This window comes from Triturus cristatus, chromosome 12 (assembly GCF_964204655.1).
Source record: "Triturus cristatus chromosome 12, aTriCri1.1, whole genome shotgun sequence".
Classification (NCBI taxonomy): domain Eukaryota; kingdom Metazoa; phylum Chordata; class Amphibia; order Caudata; family Salamandridae; genus Triturus; species Triturus cristatus.
Window position 1 is genome coordinate 35,690,566 of NC_140595.1, and position 21,249 is coordinate 35,711,814.

The window sequence follows — 21,249 nt, forward strand, 5'->3', positions numbered from 1 at the left end:
GGAAGGAAAGCAGGCAATAGATCTCAATTTCCTTTCTGAGGAGATAAGATACAGCATTATCTGTTTTGGTAGTCGCAGAGGAGGCGATGCTGAGCACAGAACAAAAAAAAAAATATTGCACTCTAAGTTCTTCTTTTCTGCACAGGCTGGCAGTCTGTGATGCTTGAATACACGTAGTGCAGGCTCTGACACTGCGAAGAGAGTTAAAATAAAGTTAATAAAACTTTCCAGAACTTTCATACATGACCAAACGTCCCGGATTTTCACCAGCTTTTCCAACAGATTTCAGGAAATTTAACTCATGTCCTGGTTTTTAGAGGGGGAGGTGCCTTTTTATGTTTTCCCAAGCAGGGATAGTCATCAGCTGTTATAAGAAAGAAATTTAATTAGCAGGCATGAGACTGGCTTCAAAAACTGCCTTTTATGTTCTTACTGCCTTTTCTGTATTTCTCTGCTGAGGAGCGTTTGTCATTCTGTGCTCTCAGTTGAAGTAAAATAGCAGTCCTTCTATTTTTGTGAAATGTCCCTGTTTTTAGCTTTAAAATTCTGGTCACCCTATAGATGGTTTCTCTTCTGCTGGATGTTTGGGCGGGACTCCTTTTTGTCGCGGATGATCTTCCCGTGAAGAGGACACAGAGCGCTGATACAGGGGCGGCTGAGTCAACAGATTGGCTGAACTCGACCTTGCATCGTCCCCATCGAAACAAGTTTCCGCCTGAGAGTGTGGAGGCGGGAGGGGGTGTGCAGTCAGCAGCCCGAGAGGAGAGCTGTAATCCGACAGGAAGGAATCAAGGAAGTGTTTTCCACTGTGAGCCGGCTCTGCTCCCAGGACTCTGATACAAGCTCAGCACCATGAAGGCGGTTCTCCCACTCCTCCTCCTAGGGGTGGCAAGTGCTGGCACCCTGCCAGGGTGCGGGTACCCCCCCAGCCTGTGGTGTAGCTCTCTGGACATCGCTGTTGCTTGCAAGGTGAGGAGAAACCGAGCAGAGAGTCGTTTCTAAGTTTCACTTGTAGTTTCGTCTGCTCTGACCTTCTTTCTCTTCAGGGAGTGTTTGGGGAGTTTCCTAGAAGAAATCAACACTTTGTTTCCCTGAAGAGGTTAAAATAGACACATTAGGCTCGTGCTGACTCAGTTTTAGAGTGGGGAGGTTAAAATCTTGATACCAATAGCACCCCACAAGTAAAATTAGCTTTTTGTGATGGGTTCTAGCAATAAGTTATGCATTTATAAAGCTTCATGGTGGTATCAAAGTGCTTTGTAAGTGGTTTGCGTACAAAGCCTAAGTTTACGTGTTATAGTGCGGTGCAGCCTGGAAGGATACTATGTTAGTAGTTGCAAAGGTTTATCGACTAGTGTGTTGCAGGTTCACAAAGGACAATGGTACAAGGGGTGCACCCGGTGGCTGTGATGTCACATGAGTGTTATACAAAGCGTACAACTAAGCACAAACATTGGAAATAGGTTTGGGTGTTGGAGGACTTAGTGTTTCAGAGTTGGGAGCTTGATTTTGGAATATTGGGTCTTCCCCTAAGATGGCTTTGTTATGCTGATGCATTGTTAAACCTCTCTAAGTTCCAAAGAGCTTTGAAATTCCCATGTTGGGTTATTTTCCACAACCAAAAATATTGGAATATTTCACAAATCTTCTCTGTAAAATAACATGGAAATCCTGTGGTGTTTGTTGTCGATCTATATTTTGCAAATAGTGGTGCTACATTTTTTTAAATGAGTTCTCGAAGCGGGTTGGCGGGCGGATGTGGACAATGCACAGCGACGTTCTGGGAGCAGGTTAGGCTTGTTTGCTGTGCCTGCCTGGTACATTATGAGTCTGTCTCTATGTGGTGCTCACCAGACACCTGGGTCTCTAGGAGATAAACAACTTTCGAAGACTATTTGTGCAGGGTGAGGCGGTCTGTCTAGTTCACACATCGGTGAGGCGTCTTAGTGAGGGCATGCATACTTCTGCTTTCTTCGCTGCATCTCTACGGTTTTGTAAACGTTTTTTACCACATTTAAGAAGTGGTTGAAAAGTTCAGAGATGTGCACTAAATGCCCTCTTCATTTTTTGTCCAGGGACAATGCAGCACTGAAAGCCAACAAATAGCACTGCTTTGCATAGACCCCCCATTCATGGAGAAAATGTAGGGTAGGAACATTATAGTTTGGTAAATAACCTCCAGATTGTCCAGTTTAATGGGCAGGTGGGTTATTGGCGCACACGAGACAATATAGCCACATCAGAGCAGTTTCAGAGTTCTTTAATTCAGAGATTTACCCACATTATTCTTTCGAGTGATGTTTGTCATTCAACGAGGATGGACAGAGGACGTGGGAGGTCCTGCCAGGTTGGTGGGGCTCTTGTCTCCTCAGCGCTGGAGCTGGGTCACCGGCTGTATATAGAGACCTTCGCCTGCCTTATAAGGATCTCTTTGCCGAAAGGACACTGGCTTGTGTGGCAGATAGACTTTCGGCAAAGCAGAAAGCCAAGCAGGCCACCATGATGGTGGATTCAGTTTTTTGTTTTTTAAACACAAAAATAAGGTGAGCATCTGAAGAACAAAATAATTGTTCTAACATGCAAAAGGGACATTATTTATTTTCCACGCTCGTATCCCACGTTTTGGATCCATGCATGAGATATATGCACGTGGACATCACACTTCATGGAGGTTAGTGGCGGACAGGCCTACCGCCTATGATTGACTTCTGGTTGAGCCAATAGAGGCTCTCCATTGACCCATCAGCAGACCACTTGTTATAAAAGGGTGTGGGGGTATGGGTTAGGCAAGTTTATGGCAGGGCCCCGACTACACTACACCATAAATGACTAACTTGGTAATTGCAGACTTTGTAACCTGGAGATCCTCGTCCAAAGTAAGCCCAGAAGGGCCTAATCCGTAATAAAGTTTTGAAGTTTTCCAATGACTATGAGAATTGTTATTATTTAGATACTTTGCATGTAAATCTATCTCATAAATATACCATAAGTTAGATATCTTAAAATGGTGTATCTGGACCTATGTTGGACACCACTGCCGTGTGTGGAACAGAACAGGTGAGCCTTCAGAAATCTTTTTCACCTGGGATTGGGAGTTTAGAGGTGGGAATGGGCACATAGCATAGATTGGTGTCCTGCACGTGAAGTATTGAACTGGGATTTGTATTTACCCAGTAGCCCACTGTCTTCAGAGCGGCCATCTTGCAGCCTTGTCGTGAGCTGGGCCTCATGGCTGCTAACTCTATGGTGCTTTGGGACAGTCTCGCTCTAAAGCCCATAGAGACAATTCTGTGGAACCTGAACTAGGTCATTACAACCCTGTGTATCAGAGTGACCGGGGGGGGGGGGGCGGGAGGGGGTCGGGAGGGGGTCGCACCACATCAGACCAAGAGGATGGAACCCTTCTATGTTGGTCGCATTGACTTCCGGAATGGAAAAGAGGAAGCACCGGAATTGTGAACCCATGACACATACTTTCCAGGTCGGGATTGCAGGGAGAGGCAGTGTGTCCAGCCCGTCCCAGGTTTCAGGCCGCCTGGGTACATGAATTCCCATTTTTCGACCAATTTAGAAAGAGGCTTTCCTGTTGCATCCAGTGGTGCACATTTTTTAGACAAACCTCTACCCGTGACCTAGAAGTTATTCATGTTCTGGTGACCTGACCGTAATGTGCTGTGAGGTCATTTTGAAACTGGCACCACGCTCCTCTGTTGGCACGCCTCAAACATGCACGTTTACCACATGACCGAAACGCGTGGTGCATCACTCTAAAAAAACTTTTAAAAAACTATTGAATGAGAAATAAATACTTGAAATAAATGCTGTTGATGTAATACTACAACTTGAAGAGTTGACAATTTTGATCTCTGTTTTAGTTTTTTATTGGAAATGAAATACTACCTCAACAACAGTATATCTAATTAGAGTTCATAAAAGATAAATCATTTAGAGTCAAGTAGTACATAGATGATTTTTGACAGGTAAACACATTTCAAACAATAGGGTTGAACTGTAAGAAATATTGGTATTTGTAAAGCTCAAAATGCTGCTCCCTGCATCGAAGGCGACTAGCCCAGGTGCTCTGTATATGTGACCACTGTTTTTTGCTTCCTACTTCAGAGCAGGGAAGTTGACAATTTGAGTATCATAGGGGACAACTGCATGTTCCTCCTAGTGCTCCACCCCGGACCCCCTGCAGCCCCCTCTTATGTAGAAGTTATGTGCATTAATTGTGGCTCTCTCTCTGGAAATGACAATATCGCTCAGGCTCTTCCCAGCATGCACAGTGCTTCCGCCCGCTCGCCACTGGCTGCGCGATAGAGCTCAGGGTGGTATATTACGGTCACGCAACCGCGAAAGAGCCTGAACTCTCAGACTCCACAGAATGGAGACAGTAAGCAGACTCTGGTTTTCTCACAAGTTTAGTTCTGTTATGCGCTGGTTAGTAGTACATCTGTCGAAATCATTGGCAAAACCAGTCACCCGGTATGCCAGGCTCATCTCCCAGCATTCATCTGACCCTGAATTTAAAAAGAGACAAGGGTCATGAGTCCAGGAATCAATTTCTGCAGACGTGTTTTCGGTAAAACAGGTTGTCCAGCTTACGTCAAGGAAAGCTGGACCCATGCCGGATTTACTGGGCAGCAAGGTAAAACTAATCTAATTTAGAAAAAATCACATAGTCAGTGAAAGACTTGAAAATCTGGTGTAGATCTGACACCCTGAACCTATGTTCCACATCTTCGTAGTGATCATCATTAAAGGGCGTAAATACCCATATTTAATTCCTTTAACTTCCCCTCCCTTTCTTCTAGGCCCTTAGGATCAGTGCTTAATTTGAGCCGGTGGTTTCCGGTGCTCAGCACCGGCACTTAATTGTCAACACCAGCTCTTATGGCAGTCTGCCACAAGGTGACGAGGCTTATCTAAGTTCGAGATGAGCACAACAACAATTATTTATTATTTCAATACATATTGAAAATGACTAATATCTGCCGCCCAGCTATTCTTTTAGCTTTGGCGGCCTGGAATAGTCTGAACTGTCACACCTGTAGGAGTGGGATGGTTAGTAGTGGTGTTGGTACTGTCGTTCGCAGTGCTGGCATGGTCGATGGGTGGAGCAAGCTGCGGTGGCCTCCAGATTAAGGCCCTGGCACTTATGTTTTTTTTACAAACTAAGCACTACTTCGAATAATATACGAGGCTGTTGAGAAACCATGATGCAACTATTTGATGTCCTAATGTACAGATTTTCTCCTAGATCGATTGAATTTTTTGGGGTCTGGCCTAGGGTGTTACTCTTTTATGGTGCTTTTTCTAGGTGGAAAAGCAATGCGTGGAGTCTTACAGCCGCTCGGAGTCCTACTCAGAGGACCTGGTACAGATCGAATTGTACTATGAAAGTCTCTGCGGTGGCTGCCGAAATTTCTTTACCAGCCAACTATTCCCCACCTGGAAGATGCTGAGCGCCGTCATGAACATCACATTGGTCCCATATGGGAACGCAGAGGTAATGTCTCAACCGAATGTCACTTCTCTCTGCCAGTTAGACCACTACATATTGCCTACAATGTTTGTTACAGAATGGTTGTGTCATGTTTCTCTATAAATTCTTGTCACTATCTTAGCATTGGCAATGAATGCGTTCATAGCCATGACAGTAAAGAGATTAGACGGAGCCTTTTACATTTCCCTTACTATGTTCAGACTCACTTCTTAACAAGATTTGTTTTGCTTTTTTTAAATTTTATTTATTTATAAATGGCTCATGATTTACATTGATATAAGAATAAACTAGAAAATCAAGACCTGTGTGTCCATGCCAAAGTACATTCTTGGGATTTTTCTTGCAGAAGTTGTGGAATTTATATTCACAATTCCCCTATGCAAAAATCTAAGTACACACGCATGCTTCCACGTCGCTATCGTGTATACCCTAGGTAAAACAACATAATGTTTTTTTCCACAAACATACATGGGACGTACAATGCCAAAACATTTTATGCACCAGCCAAGGAATACAGCCATTATAAATATTTCCAAATGAATGATTTTTGCGGGATTTTAGTATTTGTAATTTGTATAATTGTTATTTTATGTTCTACTATACATTCTACTAGCATGCTCAAATAGGTGGCATTTTAAAGCGAAATAAGTAACTGGATTTGACAGCTTGTTTTTTACATGCCAAACATAAATCTTAAATTAGGCAGAAAAGAGGAAGAAAGTCTAAAAATCGGAAGATCCATTTATTTTCAAGAAAAATTGGATCCATAGTCTATGGCAAAGTGCACAGCTGGATAATCAAATTTTGTATGGTTTTACAGTTTTTGTTAGTGCCGACAAATCTGCCTGGTTTATCAGCGTGCTGAACAAGATGGTAAAGAAGTGACTTTTACCTAGCCTGAAGAGAATATTATATCTACGTTGACGGACGTACCGGCACTGAAGGCTCCCTACACACGGACCTCACCGGACCTCACTACTTTAGTTGAATTTCCACATCCTTACTAAGGATTAGCCAATAGGAGGCGTTTCACTGTCTCCTCGTTTTTTCAGGATCATTTCAGTTAACCTACTGAGAGATTTCCTTACTCCGACTTCTCAGTCACGGAACTTTCGGGAACTCACCCCAACACCCAGCCTGCCCCAAGACGCTTTATTGTTTATTTTAATTTGCCCTGAAAAAGCCCATGCTTGGGCGAAACGCGTTGGCTGTATCGAACTTTGAGCACATCAAGAATAAAGACAACACAAGCATCAACGTGGATTCTTTAATTCTTCATGTATATACTGTAAAAATCCTCCAACGTATTGCCGCTCATACCCCCGTGAATGAGAATAATATATAGTCATCATAAAAATCTTTAGTTAAGCTCATATTCTGAGGAATTATTTTTGGGAGATGTACCATTAAATCCCATCACCAATATAGGCAATCAGATTTACTCAAATGGCGTCTTTTAACCCCTTCAGTGCCCATGACGAGCTGGACTCGTCATGGGCCGCGGTGGCGCTGTGCCCATGACGAGTCCAGCTCGTCATAGACCCCGCCCGCTAATACAACGGCCGGCACAGGGCGGGGAAAGGGGCGGGCACTGAAGGGGTTAATGTAAAGGAGCATAACATAAGAAACGTATATGCAAGAAGATATAGTCCCAGGACAACCAAAGGCGCAGTATTCTGTAGCAATGCTAAAACTGGGGGCTGGAAGGATGGGATGGGATGGGGTGTATGACGTTACCATGCATGCTTTTACCCCGCATGCAGTTATAACATAAGTTTTTACCCTGACTTGCTATCGGGGATGCACTGGATGTTGGAATAGCATAATTTACTATTCCAACTCCAGTGTAAGAAACAGTAGGTAAGGTGTTGGAGTTAAATGCAACACCTTATACCCCCTGCAACAAGCCATTTGCGTTGTACGGGCATGCGGGGTAAAAGCGTGTGTTGTAACGCATCCGTTGTAAAGGCTGTTTCCCAGATGGGATAGGAGAGTGAAGATGACACAAAGTTAGGAGGGGTGCCGTGGCACTTGTCCAGTTAAGCCACTATAAGGCATATCGTTCTCAGTTGTGAGCTTGGGCTACCGTCGGGGATTGCCTCATCAAAGTACAGCGGTACATTATAACTTCGTACAGAGGTTGGAGAGTTTGCAAAGCAAATTCATCCATGAAAGAAACTTGTGACTCAAGTAAGAATTTAGGCCATGTAGATACGGGACAGTGCAGTCACTACATGAAGAGTGCACTTAGGTCAAAATAAACAGTTGAGCCATAAGCGCTTGTGAGCATAGCAAGAGGAGGTGTCTAAGTCCGGACCCCAACACTTTCTGTCAATTAAGAGCTAGTTAGCAATTCTTGCAGTTGGGCATATCTCTATGCTAGGGAGGATCTCTTGCAATTGATATAGGAGTTTGTAAACTCGCAGGAAAACCATGCCTGCGTAGAAAGGTTAGAAGAAGCTGGGTGAGAGATAGCCAGTCACATGCCACCAGTTAGTCTTCGGCGTCGTTGGGGTTTATATAACAAGCTAGAGTGGGGAAAAGAAATTAAAAATGAGGATAGGATGGCTCTAGTTCCAAGGTAATCCACTGGGCCCACCAATAAGAAATTCAACTAGTAGGGACCTGCGGGACAATCGGGAGTACGTCTATAGGATCTTAGAACTGAAAACTGGTTTAGAGAGAATTGTTTCTAGCATATTATAATTTCTACTCTTCCTATGTTGAGGCCTGCCAAGAGGTCATTTTCCAAGCTGACCGCCACAAATGAGGGCACAGATAAATTGGGGAAGTCAAAGTAATATTTATCATAAAGAGCTGGCAAAGTTACTAGAGCCCCCGTAGGCCGCAGCCTCTGGCTCAGATGTGTTTCTAAAATCTAATCGGAAGCCACAACTCGATGGTGTGTCTCATTCTTTGGTTTGAATGCGTCTTTCTTGCAGGAAAGGAATGAAAGCGGCAAGTGGGTCTTCAACTGTCAGCACGGACCCGATGAGTGTCTTGGAAATCTGATTGAGGTTAGTTTACGGACCAGGGGTGGGTTGATGGGGGTTGTTGTTGGTATTGACTGGTTATCCACAGGACCTGATTTGTAGCAGGACATCTAGATAGACTGAGATATTAATTTCCTTCTTTAAAGAATTGAATGGCTGAATTAATCTATAATTTCTGTAATAAACTATGGAGAACATCGCCTTGTGTTTAATTGGTTTGTATAGCTCTAACATGTTGTGGAAGCAGCCACATCTAAGCGGTAGCATGACAAAGAGAGAGCAAACGGCGTGGGGAGAGAGTTGGATCAGGGAAAAGAGGGAGATGTTCACTAGAGCTAGTGCAAATCAGCAATGGTAGACACGACCGAGTGTGACATTTTGAGTCTTGTCTTGAAGGCTGAGGAATTAAGAATGCACTACAGTGTTTTACGTCTGAACACCACCATTCTAAGGGGTAAAGTGAAGTCTAGCATTTGTTCATGTTTTTGAAGTTGTGGGCCAGGAGCTGACACTGAAGTAATTTTTTCTATAAAATGCTATATTTTTTGACATGCCAATTCAGCCTTTGTTTTCTCCACTTAACGATTAGTAATAGTTAATTGAGCTCAAAAAATATTTTACATTTTTATCATCATGTTGTAAGGTTTTTTCTGGTATTTTATGTTTTAAGTTTCTATTTCAAAGAAGAAAAAATGCACCTTTTTGCTATTTATTTTCTTATTTGTTGACCGGTCATGACATAAAATTTGTAGCCATATCAGTAATAAAAACACTGGAGAGTTGGCAACCTTGATCATTATCCTGGACTGATCATCTGTGCCAGACACAGTCACTCACAGCCAGATCCAAGGATCACCACAGACTGCCAATGGCCCCACCCGTCACAGTTCAAACGCTTCCACTCTTGTCCCTTCTCTCTCCTGCTTTCTACTGGTTGTACAATCCCAAAACATGCACCCACCCAAAATCTCTGACTCACCCATGCGGTCATGCTTCACATGATACCTAGATGAACCCTAGTGCCAGGGGTTAACTAGACCAATGCAGTATGTATCCAGATGCCAGGACTCCCAAACAACTGATATGCTGAAGTGACTTCGCATTGAACCAGGCGCACCAAGGTATTCTCATGAGCCCCTCTTCCCGGGCTTTCTCCTTCCCTTCCCACTTCTCAGCCCTGCAACTTCTTCGATAGTAAACTCATAACCTTCGACCAATTGGCTACAAACCTGTGCGTTCGCCTTGGCTGTGCTCCAAGCATTTCCTGTTAATTCAGTCTAAGTGATGTTTACTTCCTGCTCAGTAGTCTCATTGAAAGAGGTCCACTCACTTCTCCCCCTCCCTATGAGCCCCACAGTTCACATACTGAAGAACCCTAAACTGGACAAGCCAACCCTTTTTGTGTTGTTGTCCCTAAAACATAGTCGTGTCATTGCTAAATATAGGTGGCCACTGGATCCTGGCGCCAAGAAGTCTCCAGAGCTTGAAATACTCTAAACTACAAGCCTCTGACCATCCCATGCAGAGCATAAAAGAATCACCCTTTGGTACAACTTGGGCAGTGTAAAAACCCAATGTGCATATTTGGAAAGTAGACCTCAGTTTATTATGTGTTATGGCAATGACAGTGACCAGACAGATAATATCCAAGTGCCTCGAAGTGAATTTAGGATGGTGTGAAGTGCTTTGCCTATGACATAACATAAATGCGACGTATGACTGTGCTTTATGTCCCTCGTAGACCTGCTTGATGAATATTTTGGAAAGCGCGGAGCTGTATCTCCCAGTCATCTACTGCATTGAATCGGCAGAAAGTGTGATCAAAGCTGTGCAGCCAGTAAGTGGTAATACTTAAGATATTTGGTCTAGCATATTTGCCTAGCTCCTACACCTGCGCAACACTTTACCGTCCCCATGGATGGATTCCGTGATGCGGACCTCCATCTAGACGCCATACAAAGCTCCACACCCTGAGCAACGTGGATGAACTGGTCTGCACCAAACCATCCATGAGTCACTTTTAAATAATCATGTGAGCCGTGATGACCAAATTTAGCTCCACGTGGATGTACTGGTCTGCGTCAAACTATCGCTGACTCACTTTTAAACAATCATGTGACTGGTGATTACCGAATTTTATATCCATGGTGCAAACCTATTTTGAACCAATTAAATGTGGACTTTCCATCAATCTCCGCACTATTGCACAGCTATAGAAAACATTCTCCCCATGAAGACCCCATAATATAAAATAAAGCTTCATCACTGATAGGACGCCTTTGCATCAGACCTGAACTGCTAGAGCGACAATATTCATCGTGATAACCTATGATACAGTGTTAGTGAATGTTGTGACGGTCCCCTGATGAAGGCACTCCAGCCGAAACGCGCGTAGTGTGTTTAACCTACCGCCAGCCTTCTCATTCATTGTGATTACTTATGTTCTGGATTTCGCCTTTCTTTCATACTGTGTAATGTCCACATATATATGTACTGTATAAGGTTAAAAGAAAATGCATAAATGTGAAATGAAACGCTTTTCATGGACACAATAATGCTGCACAATGTTTGACAATGTATGGATGGTTTTAACAATATCAATTATTCACCAAGATATAATTTTTGATAATGGAATAAAAAATTTTTTTTTTAAATCTATATCAAAATACAAAAGTGTCATGTTTAATATTTGTAAGCATGGCAAATTGACCTGCATATTGTAATTGTTGCTTCGCCTGTATATATTTTCTATTGTGTACACTGACTTCCCTAGGTTTTTTCCCCTTCAGTGCTTTACCAAGAACCTCTTGATTGTATCAAGTGCATGAGAACATTCTGTGCACAGAACAGTGAGGCGTGGGGGTGCAGCCGAAGCCACACTACGGGTGCCAAGATGTGTCGCTTGGGATATAAAATGGGATTAGAACTAGATGCAGACTGTGTACCTGGACACTGGACAGGTCTGTTTATGAGCTCTCCTTAGTAATTCTACCACCCTGGGAGGAGAGAGACATTTATGACACGCCTGAAATTAAGTTTGTCTGGTGGCAGCATCAGTGCACTCCGGGCATCTTGATACGCAAAGCCACATACATGGTTGAGTAGCTACCTGAATAGAGAGCTAAGCTGAAAAAGGCTTTAGGTCCTATTCACAAAAGTAAATTCGTCCACAAACATAAATTTACAACTGAATTTACCTTTTGTACATCTGCCAGGAATTCGCAATGGCATTCCTAGCAGGCGTAGCATAGTTATGTTTTTCAGATCTCTACCTGACGTGTGGAGTTGTCGGTACTTATAAATCTCACTCAAGTGGTGGGAAGTGGACGTGCCAAGGCATGGTTTGCTTTGGAAGTTTGGGAATGCCCACAGACATGCACATTCCTCCGCATTGACAAACTCCTCTTCGTTCCCATTCATCCTGGAAAGGGTCGGATGTTTACTACAGCCAATGGATGGAATAAGCCCCACTTCCAAAATCTTAAAGCTAAATGTGCCGTGGTGTAGGAGAAGGGCTTTCTCCACAAGGAAAAATATTTTCTCCATGGAGATTAACCAGAACAAAAAAAATTGCATTTGCCCAAGGGTCCCCCAGGACATGTCACCTGACCTTCCCTTTGCCCCTGGCACTGCATCCCATGCATATTACTGGAAATGTTAGTGAATCCAGATAGTAGAATATCTACACTCACATCTAGGTGTGAATCTATGAGTGCAAATGTACTACTTTTCTTATGAAACTGGACTGAATAAAAATAGTGTCCTTATTGCAAACAAAAGAGACATATGTGGGGAAAGTATTCAAATGCACGCTTTGTCAGTTGAACAGAAATCATTTATTGCTTATCATGTTTCCAACCACTTTTCTGACTTGTTCTAGTGCCTCGAGGTTTATCAGCCGGAGCTGAGCCTGGATAAAGTCATGCAGTGCGCAAATGGTGACCTTGGCAACAAGCTGATGCATGAAAATGCCTTACGGACAGAACAGCTGGATCCACCCCATAAGTTTGTCCCTTGGATTGTCGTAAATGGGGTACGATTACATGTGCGTGTGTGTGTGCATACGTACCTGTATGTGAGTGTTTGAGTGCCAGTGTGTGTGTGTGTGTTCAGATAGCAAAGTGTGTGCAAATATGTGTTTGTGCTTGACTAAGTGTGAGTGTAAATTGTAGTAGTAGTTTGACTTTGACCTTTTAGGGTATCGCCTTTTATCAATAGCCAAACTATTGGACCTCTTGTATACCATCAGGGCTGTACCTCACATCCAAAAAAGCACAGTTAGGTTATGTAGATTTGTATGGAACAGCTTATCCATCGTGAGGGAGTCCAGGTGCTAAAGCAGGAGAGTTGGCACGGTGGTGCATCAGAGGAAGGGGCACCTTACACCCAAAGTCCACATTTTATTCTCAGACTCTAAGTTTCTCGGATCAGGAGTGGTGGCTTATACCAGCATCAGCTAGCATTATGCAAACAGCACTGCCCGTGCCTTCTAATTTTAAATAAGTGCCTCAAAATGCAGCCAGGGATACAATATTGTGTATAGTTTGACTATATACTTACTGAACTAGACTCCTCTGTATCACTGAGTTGACTTAAAAAAAACCCAGTAAAAATAGAGTTATAGGTATTCTTCTACCTGTTTATAAGGTCTTGTAGTAATCCATTAGACCAGAAGTGTCCAAAGCAGGTCCCCAAGGACAGGACCCATAAGACATTTTCAAGATACTCAAATAGGAGAAATTTATTTCCAGTTAATCTGACTGGAAATTATTTACATAATCAGTCATTTATAGAGCGCTGCAAATCACCCGTGAGGGGCTCGACACTGTTGTCACGATATGGCATAAACCCAGCATTCCTGAGCCAACGTTCGACACCCTACTTTAAACCATACGTAACAACTCGCAGCCTGGTAGCTGTCTTCAAAATACCAGGTATCTCGCAGTCCCCGCTGCCAGGTATAAAAAGCATGAGGCTATAACGACGCCCATATTAATATTTTGGGATTATTCTATCTCATGGAGTTGTGCCAAACTACAATCTACCTGGTCAATATGCCTGACCAAATATGGGAGTAAGACTGCCCACAGCTAGATGCATGGATAAGTTCAGATCGACTGCGTAAAGTTAGATTCCCGACCACCAAATTGATGATTCATCTCTGGTGACGTTGAGTCATGACCACTAGTCATAAACCGAGTCTATATTTAAAACACATCACATTCTCCTGGTGCAGCCTTTAAGTAACTCCAACATTTTGATTTGTTCTACCCAGAAACACACAGATGAACTTCAGAGCAAAGCCCAGACCGCGCTGTTCAACCTTATTTGTGAAACATACACGGTAAGTAGTGTTTTTTTACGGTTCAGATGCCTCAATACGGCGAAGCCTGTGAACCATGATACGAGTTGTATTAAATGATGGGGATTTCGAGGCAATCAAATGTCATTTAAAAACCTCATGAATCTCAGACCTTTAGGACACATTTATTTTAACCTTGGAGAAGCACCAAGGTGGTTCTAAAGCCTTTCTTTGTCTCCTTTCTTTAACGAGATAGAAGTCTGAAGCGCAGGGCCAGTTCTCTATCATCCTCCAGTTTACTGCATAAGATTGGAGTCAAGGGATTAGCAGAAGCCCTAGAAGGTGCAATCCGTGCATAAGCATCTGCATACCATTGGAACAGGCGTAGTAAGAATATCCAATGAAGAGAGTTCTGGGTGACTCGTTTACTAGTAGATTTGATTCTTACTCAGGCTTTTCGACCTTTGAAACTCTTCGGTGTTGGATTTTACCTTCATGGCTGTCGATTTATGTTCTCTCCTCGTTGTCACCGATCCTCCGTTATTCTGATGTTTCCTTTCGTCTCTAGCACTCCGAGACGACTACTTATGCCTTCTGGTGCTGAACAAAACAAAAAATAACATGAATGAAAATAAAATCTCTTGACATGCTCCAATCACTTTCCTTTAGTTACATTTTCCTTGTCAGTTACTAGTTAAATTCACAGACCTCATAACCCATTTTCAGTCAACATATCAATAAATAAACAAGTCATTCAAGCTTCTTGTGAGGGCAATAACATACATTCCTAGAGTAAAGTATAATATGGTGATGATAATAAAGGCGGTACATCTCCTGGATTCTGTTCATTAAAGTTTTTTTCATTACTTCTCAGACTTGTAACCAATGAACCGCTTTTGTCTCCCCGCAGGGACCAAAACCAATTGCCTGTAAGGCTAAAACAGGCCCAATTCCAATAAAGCTGGACCATGTATGTATGAATTAACACTTCTGTCTAGAAGCCTGAGGCACTTTTATCTGTATTTGCACGAAATGCCAATGAAGTGGTACCCACCAAACCTTTTTAGCGTTATGCCGAAGCGAATAAAGGCTCCATGCTGGCACTGACCGATGCACTTCCTGTGGCGTGCTACCTGTGGTATCCTATCCTGGTTAACGTCTAATGAATCCGTGTTTATTGGATCAGGAATCAATTTCCATTAAAATGTGGATGACCAGTTTGGGCAGGTGTGTTGTATCCTGGACACAATATATATTGCTGGATTAAATGGAATGTTATGGTATTGCATTGGAACTACCCAGGTGGTGAGATCCAAGAGTGAAGATTGGAGGCTCACCTTGACGTGAGAAGACTTTGTAGCCATGGGTTCTGATAATAAAGCTTATTGTAATATCATGCATAGCTCATGTCTTTATTTGGTGAGGAACCTCTCAGAGGACATGCCCGGTTATGGAGGACTCAGGACGCTGAGCCATTGATTCTCTTCCATATGCTGAGTAAACTTTACGGTGATGCCTGCCTTTCCCCTGATCCACTCCGGTTTGTTTGTGTTTCGGTGTGCACATTGGTAACTCGCAATATGGATCATTTAATATGCAGTTACAGATCTCCTGAAGAATTTTGGGCACTGAATGTGGTATAGATCTCATATGTGAGTCTGCAGTGTGTGCCCTCACACTACCAAACTACTGTCTATTGAGTCCGACCGTTCATGCACCCTCGTCAGGATGGGTATGTTATTCTATTTCTTAACCGACCAGCAGCCGCAAGCGATAATCATTGTGTCTTATCCACTGGAAAGAGATTAAAATCCTATTTTATGCAATGGATGAAACATTTTCTATCGATCTTAACTTTTAAATGTTTTATTGGATCGTTTACACAACCTTTCAGTATTTAAGATACACAATAATACATGTTTACGTAGTACACTAACCATACTTTATACATGCATTTGATTATGTCACAACAAGATTTCTCTTCCAACATTAAAAAATAATCTCTTTTGTCCTGTGACAGTTAAAATTACCTCATGGTAATCTGAAGTTACTCAGTACTGGATAATTTACATATATCAATTTTAAACCTGAAACCATAAAGCAGACGGAGCTGATGTACACCAAAGTGCTACGGTCTCGTGACCCTATATTCGAAGGCCATCTTCTTGCATTACCATTATAAAAATTCCCTCGATATGGGATGGTATCAAAATGTCCTATCCTCGAGATTAAGAATAACTTTCTGGTTCCTACTTCCAAACATATCAATAGATAAGACTGAGCTCCCGCCACCAAATCGATTTTCATAAAATGGGACTTATGTGCCAGTGTTGTAAACGGTCGAGTTGATAAGAAGTCTAGTTTAGAGAACCAATTGGTGATCCTCACATTCTTTTGCACTAAAGAATAACCCTCTCGTGAAGTTTAAGCTGCTCCAGAGAAACATTTTTGAAAAGTTTTCAGTTAATGGTACTGTGTACCACTTCCAGATACCTACTTCCAACTTGAGCTTCTCCAACACTATATATGTTTGTCCTGCCAATTCAAACTATTATGAAATATGTTATGTTATACACCGGACCACTGGAAATATATGTCAGGAGAGGGACAAATTTTGTGGCAGGGTTGACTAAATTATGCGGCATGAAACAGCAAATTATGCGACATAATGCAGCACATTTTCTGATATTTTCTGTCATTTTTACTCTTGTTAACACTGTCTGGGCACATCGTGGACCTCATTAGTACCAGTGTAACACTCAAACATATAAATAAGCAACAGAAAGGTGAGCGAGCAATCAACCTTTGCAAAGGGCTTTTCGCTGTGTAGCATCATGTATTGCTGTGTTTTTAGTAATTTTTGAACCGTTCGAGCTAGGAAATTTTTTTTTGCTAACATGTGCAGATTATGCTGCAGGTGATGGATTATGTGGCAAATGTGGCGGAATGAAAATCCTTCAAAAAATGCTGCAGCCGCACAATCCCATAAATCCAGTGGCCCTGGTTATATGCACTTGAAGCATTCCGTAGTGCGTCGGAATCTGGATGCCGTTTATTGTGCTGGTATTCTTATCGACTGGAGTCAAAGTTAACTCCGGACGGAGACCTCCGGTCAACCCGTGGAGTGTGCAGAGATTTGCCACCTCCACGTTCTGCGGAGAAGGCAAATCTCCGCACAACTTGCAGCGGAGCGGGGTTGGCCAGCCCCCGCCTCCACCCTCCCTATATTAACAAGTAAATCTACATTACTTCTAGTAAATTAAAACCATTTACCTGGCATGCGGCGTACCCGGGCTGCCCTCTTCCTCGCTGTCTGGGTAATTCTTTGAGAAAACTGCGCATGCGCCTGCGCCCGCACATGCACGTTTCTTGCAAGAAATGCGCATGCGCGTGCGCATGGGCAGTTTTCTCAAATAATTACCCAGACGGCAAGGAAGAGGAGGAGGGCAGCCTGGGGATGCCACATGCCAGGTAAGTGGTTTTAATTTAATTGTAAGTAATGTTGAATTAATTGTTAATATAGGGGAGGTGGAGGCGTGTAGCAGAGCAGAGTGCCACGAAGTTTGTTCACAACTCCGTGGACCTCCGCGTAGCCCCGCCACGCCCACTATGCCCCGGGTTAAAGTGTTTTTTGATACCATTTATTCAGACATTGCAAATTGTGTTCTTTTGTTAGTCAAGCTTCTAAGGTACCACTCTCCTGTGCTGGACTCGGAGTGTGTATTGAACAAACTGTGCATGTTCTCATCCTTTGAGATTGGAATTGACTTTCTTTATTGATGATCAACAAAATAAATTGTATTTGCCTTTAAATGTGTATTCTGTTAGTACCCCACTGTGATCTTTAGTCTTCATAAAATGTCCCACCAGGCTGATGCTGAGGATTCAGTGAGTTAATCATTAGTTGCAGGCTGGGCCAATTCTGCCCTTAATCATTATGAGGCTGATCAAGTTCCCAGCAATTGTTTAATAGTAACTTCTCAAATGTAAAGCACAGCAAAACGAGTACAAAGTAGACAATTAGCGTCAGGAAAGCTGTAAAAAAATGTTTTATCATTATTAAAAATATTTTGAGAGTGGTAGTAGTGTAGTGTGTATTATGCAGAACGTTAACCCTATGCTCAAGATCTTTCACATCAATATGAAAGGAAATGATTTCGCTCAGTGATACGGAAAAAAGAAGTCCGGCATAAAACTGTTTCTTTGGGGCATTAACCCTAAACTCCTGTTCAATTTTCTTTTTATTAACCAAACCATTACATTAGTTTGATCCTAAGGAGTACAGTACTCAACTCACTAAAATGCATGTTTTGCAGCTATTGTGTCTAGCTCTCTAAACAGTTCCTTATTACCAGCATTTTTATTTATTTGAGTTTTATATAGCGCTGGCTGGACCCGGAGATATCAGAGCGCTTTACATAAGGAAACAGCATGTGACAAGTTACGAAAATATTCACAATTAAATTACAGAATCAAGATCCAAATAGGCCAGGGAGAGCAGGGAGTCCACATGAAGGAGACAGCAGCGGAAAAAGAGACGAGACATATGTCCGAAGTCCGGCTGGGTAGGTGACGGCCATAGCGGTGTGCCAGAACCAGTCTCCCCTATAGCTGGCGGAGCAGCTCCACCAGGAATCGGTCATGCGGTTCTGTATGGCCTGGAGTCTTCTGAGGAGCTGGGTTGAGATGCTGGAGTAAAGGGCGTTGCTGTAGTCGAGGCGGCTGGTGACGAAGGCCTGAGTGACGGCCGTTCTGGTGTTGTTTGGGACCCATCTGAAGATTCTGCAGAGCATGCGAAGTGTGTGGAAGCAGGGGGAGGCGACTGCGTTGACTTGTCGTTTCATGATCAGTTGGCTGTCGAGGATGATGCCGAGGTTCCGTGCATGGTCGGTTGTTGTGGGTGTAGGTCTAAGTTATGCAGATCACCAGCTGTGGTCCCATGCAGGGGTGTATTTCCCGAAGATCAATACTTCTGTTTTGTTAGAGTTGAGTTGGAGGCAGTTGTCTCACATCCATTTGACTACATTGGCCATGGCATTGCAGAAGTTTGTTTGGCATTGGAGGGGTCCTCGGTGATGATCAGTTGAGGGTCGTCTGTGCAGGAGATTATGTTGAGTCCGTGGGATCTGCAATTGGAATCATGTAGATGTTGAATAGGGTGGGGCTGAGGGATGATCCTTGTGGTAGGCTGCATATGATGTCTTTAGGAGCAGAGGTGAATGGAGGCAGTTGGATACTCTGTGTGCGTCCTGTGTCAAATGTATCCAATCCAGGCGCAGCTCTGAAACATGTCGTAATTCACAATTCGTTATATGTGATATGATGTTACAAAAATCCAATGCATTTCGGGCTGTGTCCTTCATCTGGGGTAACTCCGGAAAGCTCAATGGCGAGGAGGGAGTGACAATCTAACAGTGGAGTCGATGCCCATGTGCACGATTACAATGAGGAGGAGTCACCTTACCTTATAAATCAAAAGACTTCTTCGAAAGAAAAACAACTCGCAAACATCGGGACCCAACACTTGATGGCAGGAGTATGCAAAGCATGTGTATCTACAGCCACAGATACCTCGAACACAATGTTTTACAAAAATAAAAAAAATACTGAAAAACCAACAACAAATTCCACACAAAATAAACACTTGAAACAGAAATCCTAGGTTAGAAGGACTAATGGGAGATTATTGCATTCATTCATACATGTAAGAGGTTGGATGTTTCATGTTATGTCAAAGATGCCAGCAATATCTTGTCCCCTTAAAAATTCCATTAAAAAACACATTGCAGCTACTCAAATTCCTTTGTCAGTTGAAGGAACACATGGCAAAAGGAAAATAAAGCAAGAAGGAAACTTTCTTTCTGTAATTTACCATCACATGCTTATTAACAACACTTTCACACTTGTGACTTGTTTAAGAGAGATTACAGAATCATCACAGCCAGAAAGGTCACAGCAAGAAATGCTGCACATAGCTGAAAACATATCTTTACATTAGTTGTTTTTTTTTCTTTTTCAGTATAGGCTTTTTATTTGCATTATCGTACTTGCAGTTTTCTTTATCTCGTAAATTCAGGACTACAAGTAATATAATGCAATGGGAAAAACAGGACTTGATGAGCTACTCGCACTTGAACTTGGGACAGTTGAAGGCTCTGCATTTCAGATGTATCCAGTCGCAACAAGACATCATAAAAAAAGTTTACTTGTGTCTCTAGCGGACAGGAGCATTAATTTCGCCAACAACCTCTGTCGATCTTTTTTGCTGCATGTTGAATATTTGACTAGTTCAGTGCTAGAAACATAATATATGAGTTTCTGTCAAATTAATCCATGTCAGTAGGGTGACTTTTAGATAGCCATGTCTTTTCATCAAATAGCAATGAACTTTCCGGAAGCCGTAGGGCAGTGCTTCTAATTGGAAAGAGTAAAACCACATGCATGATATGTTATATCCACTTTAATATAAGGTTTAATAACCAACTTATCTAGTGTGTATCCTTTTGACAGTTGCCTCAATTATTGACATGTTCTGCCAATTACAGCTTTACAAGTTATAGCACCTTTCTATGCTGCGATTTTTGATCCATATAATGTTAAAGTGGAACTATAATCCCTCTTGGGTAGTTTGCTGTTGTTAAATAGCCAATATTGGATGAAGGTGTCGCCCATTATAAGGAACCACCTGGAAGCCATTTTGTTCCACTGGTCACCTGATAACGCATTTACAGTTTAACTACTACTACTTTATAAACAGGACATTCAAACCAATGGGTGGGGTGTGCAATCAAACATAGAACAAATAAGCAAGTTCATTTAACCACTGATATCCATGTGTGACTTTAAAACTAGAGCTTGTTAACTCCTTCAAGACAATTTGCTATAGCAATGCTGTTGACACTCAGACCATCCAAAAACAATGAGAGACATCTGGCTTGTTGAATGCCTCTGGCAGTGGAACAGTGAATCATGAAGCATCCTCTTAAAGTTAACTACTTCTTCAAAACAGAAATACTCACTTATGTGTCATGGCAAAATTACGATCCTTTATCAGTCAAGCCTCTTGAGATGGAATGCCTGCCACTCAGATCGATTGAGGAGAAAAAGCCTAAGTGTGGTTATGGATTTCAACCTCTCACTTCAAGGCCAAATTGCCAAAGTGACCAAAGAAACATTCCACTGAGTGAGAAAAGTACAACAAATCTTCCCATAATTAGGCCTTTCTCACTGGATACAGACATCAATAGCCCTAGTGTTGTATATTCTTTAATACTTTATTGACAAGCTACAGCAAATCCAGAATCCCTCAACCAGGTAAATCCTAAAGTTGAGTCCAAAGGATCACATAATTTCTGCATTAAAGGCGCTGGTATGATAACCAGCCGGAAGGAGATTTCCCTTCAATGCCGTCTGCACTGTACACTGGAATGGATAATCTTTTTACAATC

General features: G+C 42.5%; 1 protein-coding gene across 1 annotated transcript; it reads left to right on the top strand.

The window, feature by feature from the left end:
* The first annotated feature begins 608 nt into the window (after positions 1-608).
* On the top strand, positions 609-15,197 carry IFI30 (IFI30 lysosomal thiol reductase). Its single transcript, XM_085637446.1, has 7 exons — positions 609-969; positions 5,321-5,509; positions 8,449-8,523; positions 10,241-10,336; positions 12,380-12,532; positions 13,775-13,843; positions 14,712-15,197. Exons 1-7 carry the CDS (start codon positions 853-855, stop codon positions 14,784-14,786), a joined length of 774 nt encoding a protein of 257 aa, XP_085493572.1. The 5' UTR covers positions 609-852; the 3' UTR covers positions 14,787-15,197.
* The last annotated feature ends 6,052 nt before the right edge of the window (positions 15,198-21,249 follow it).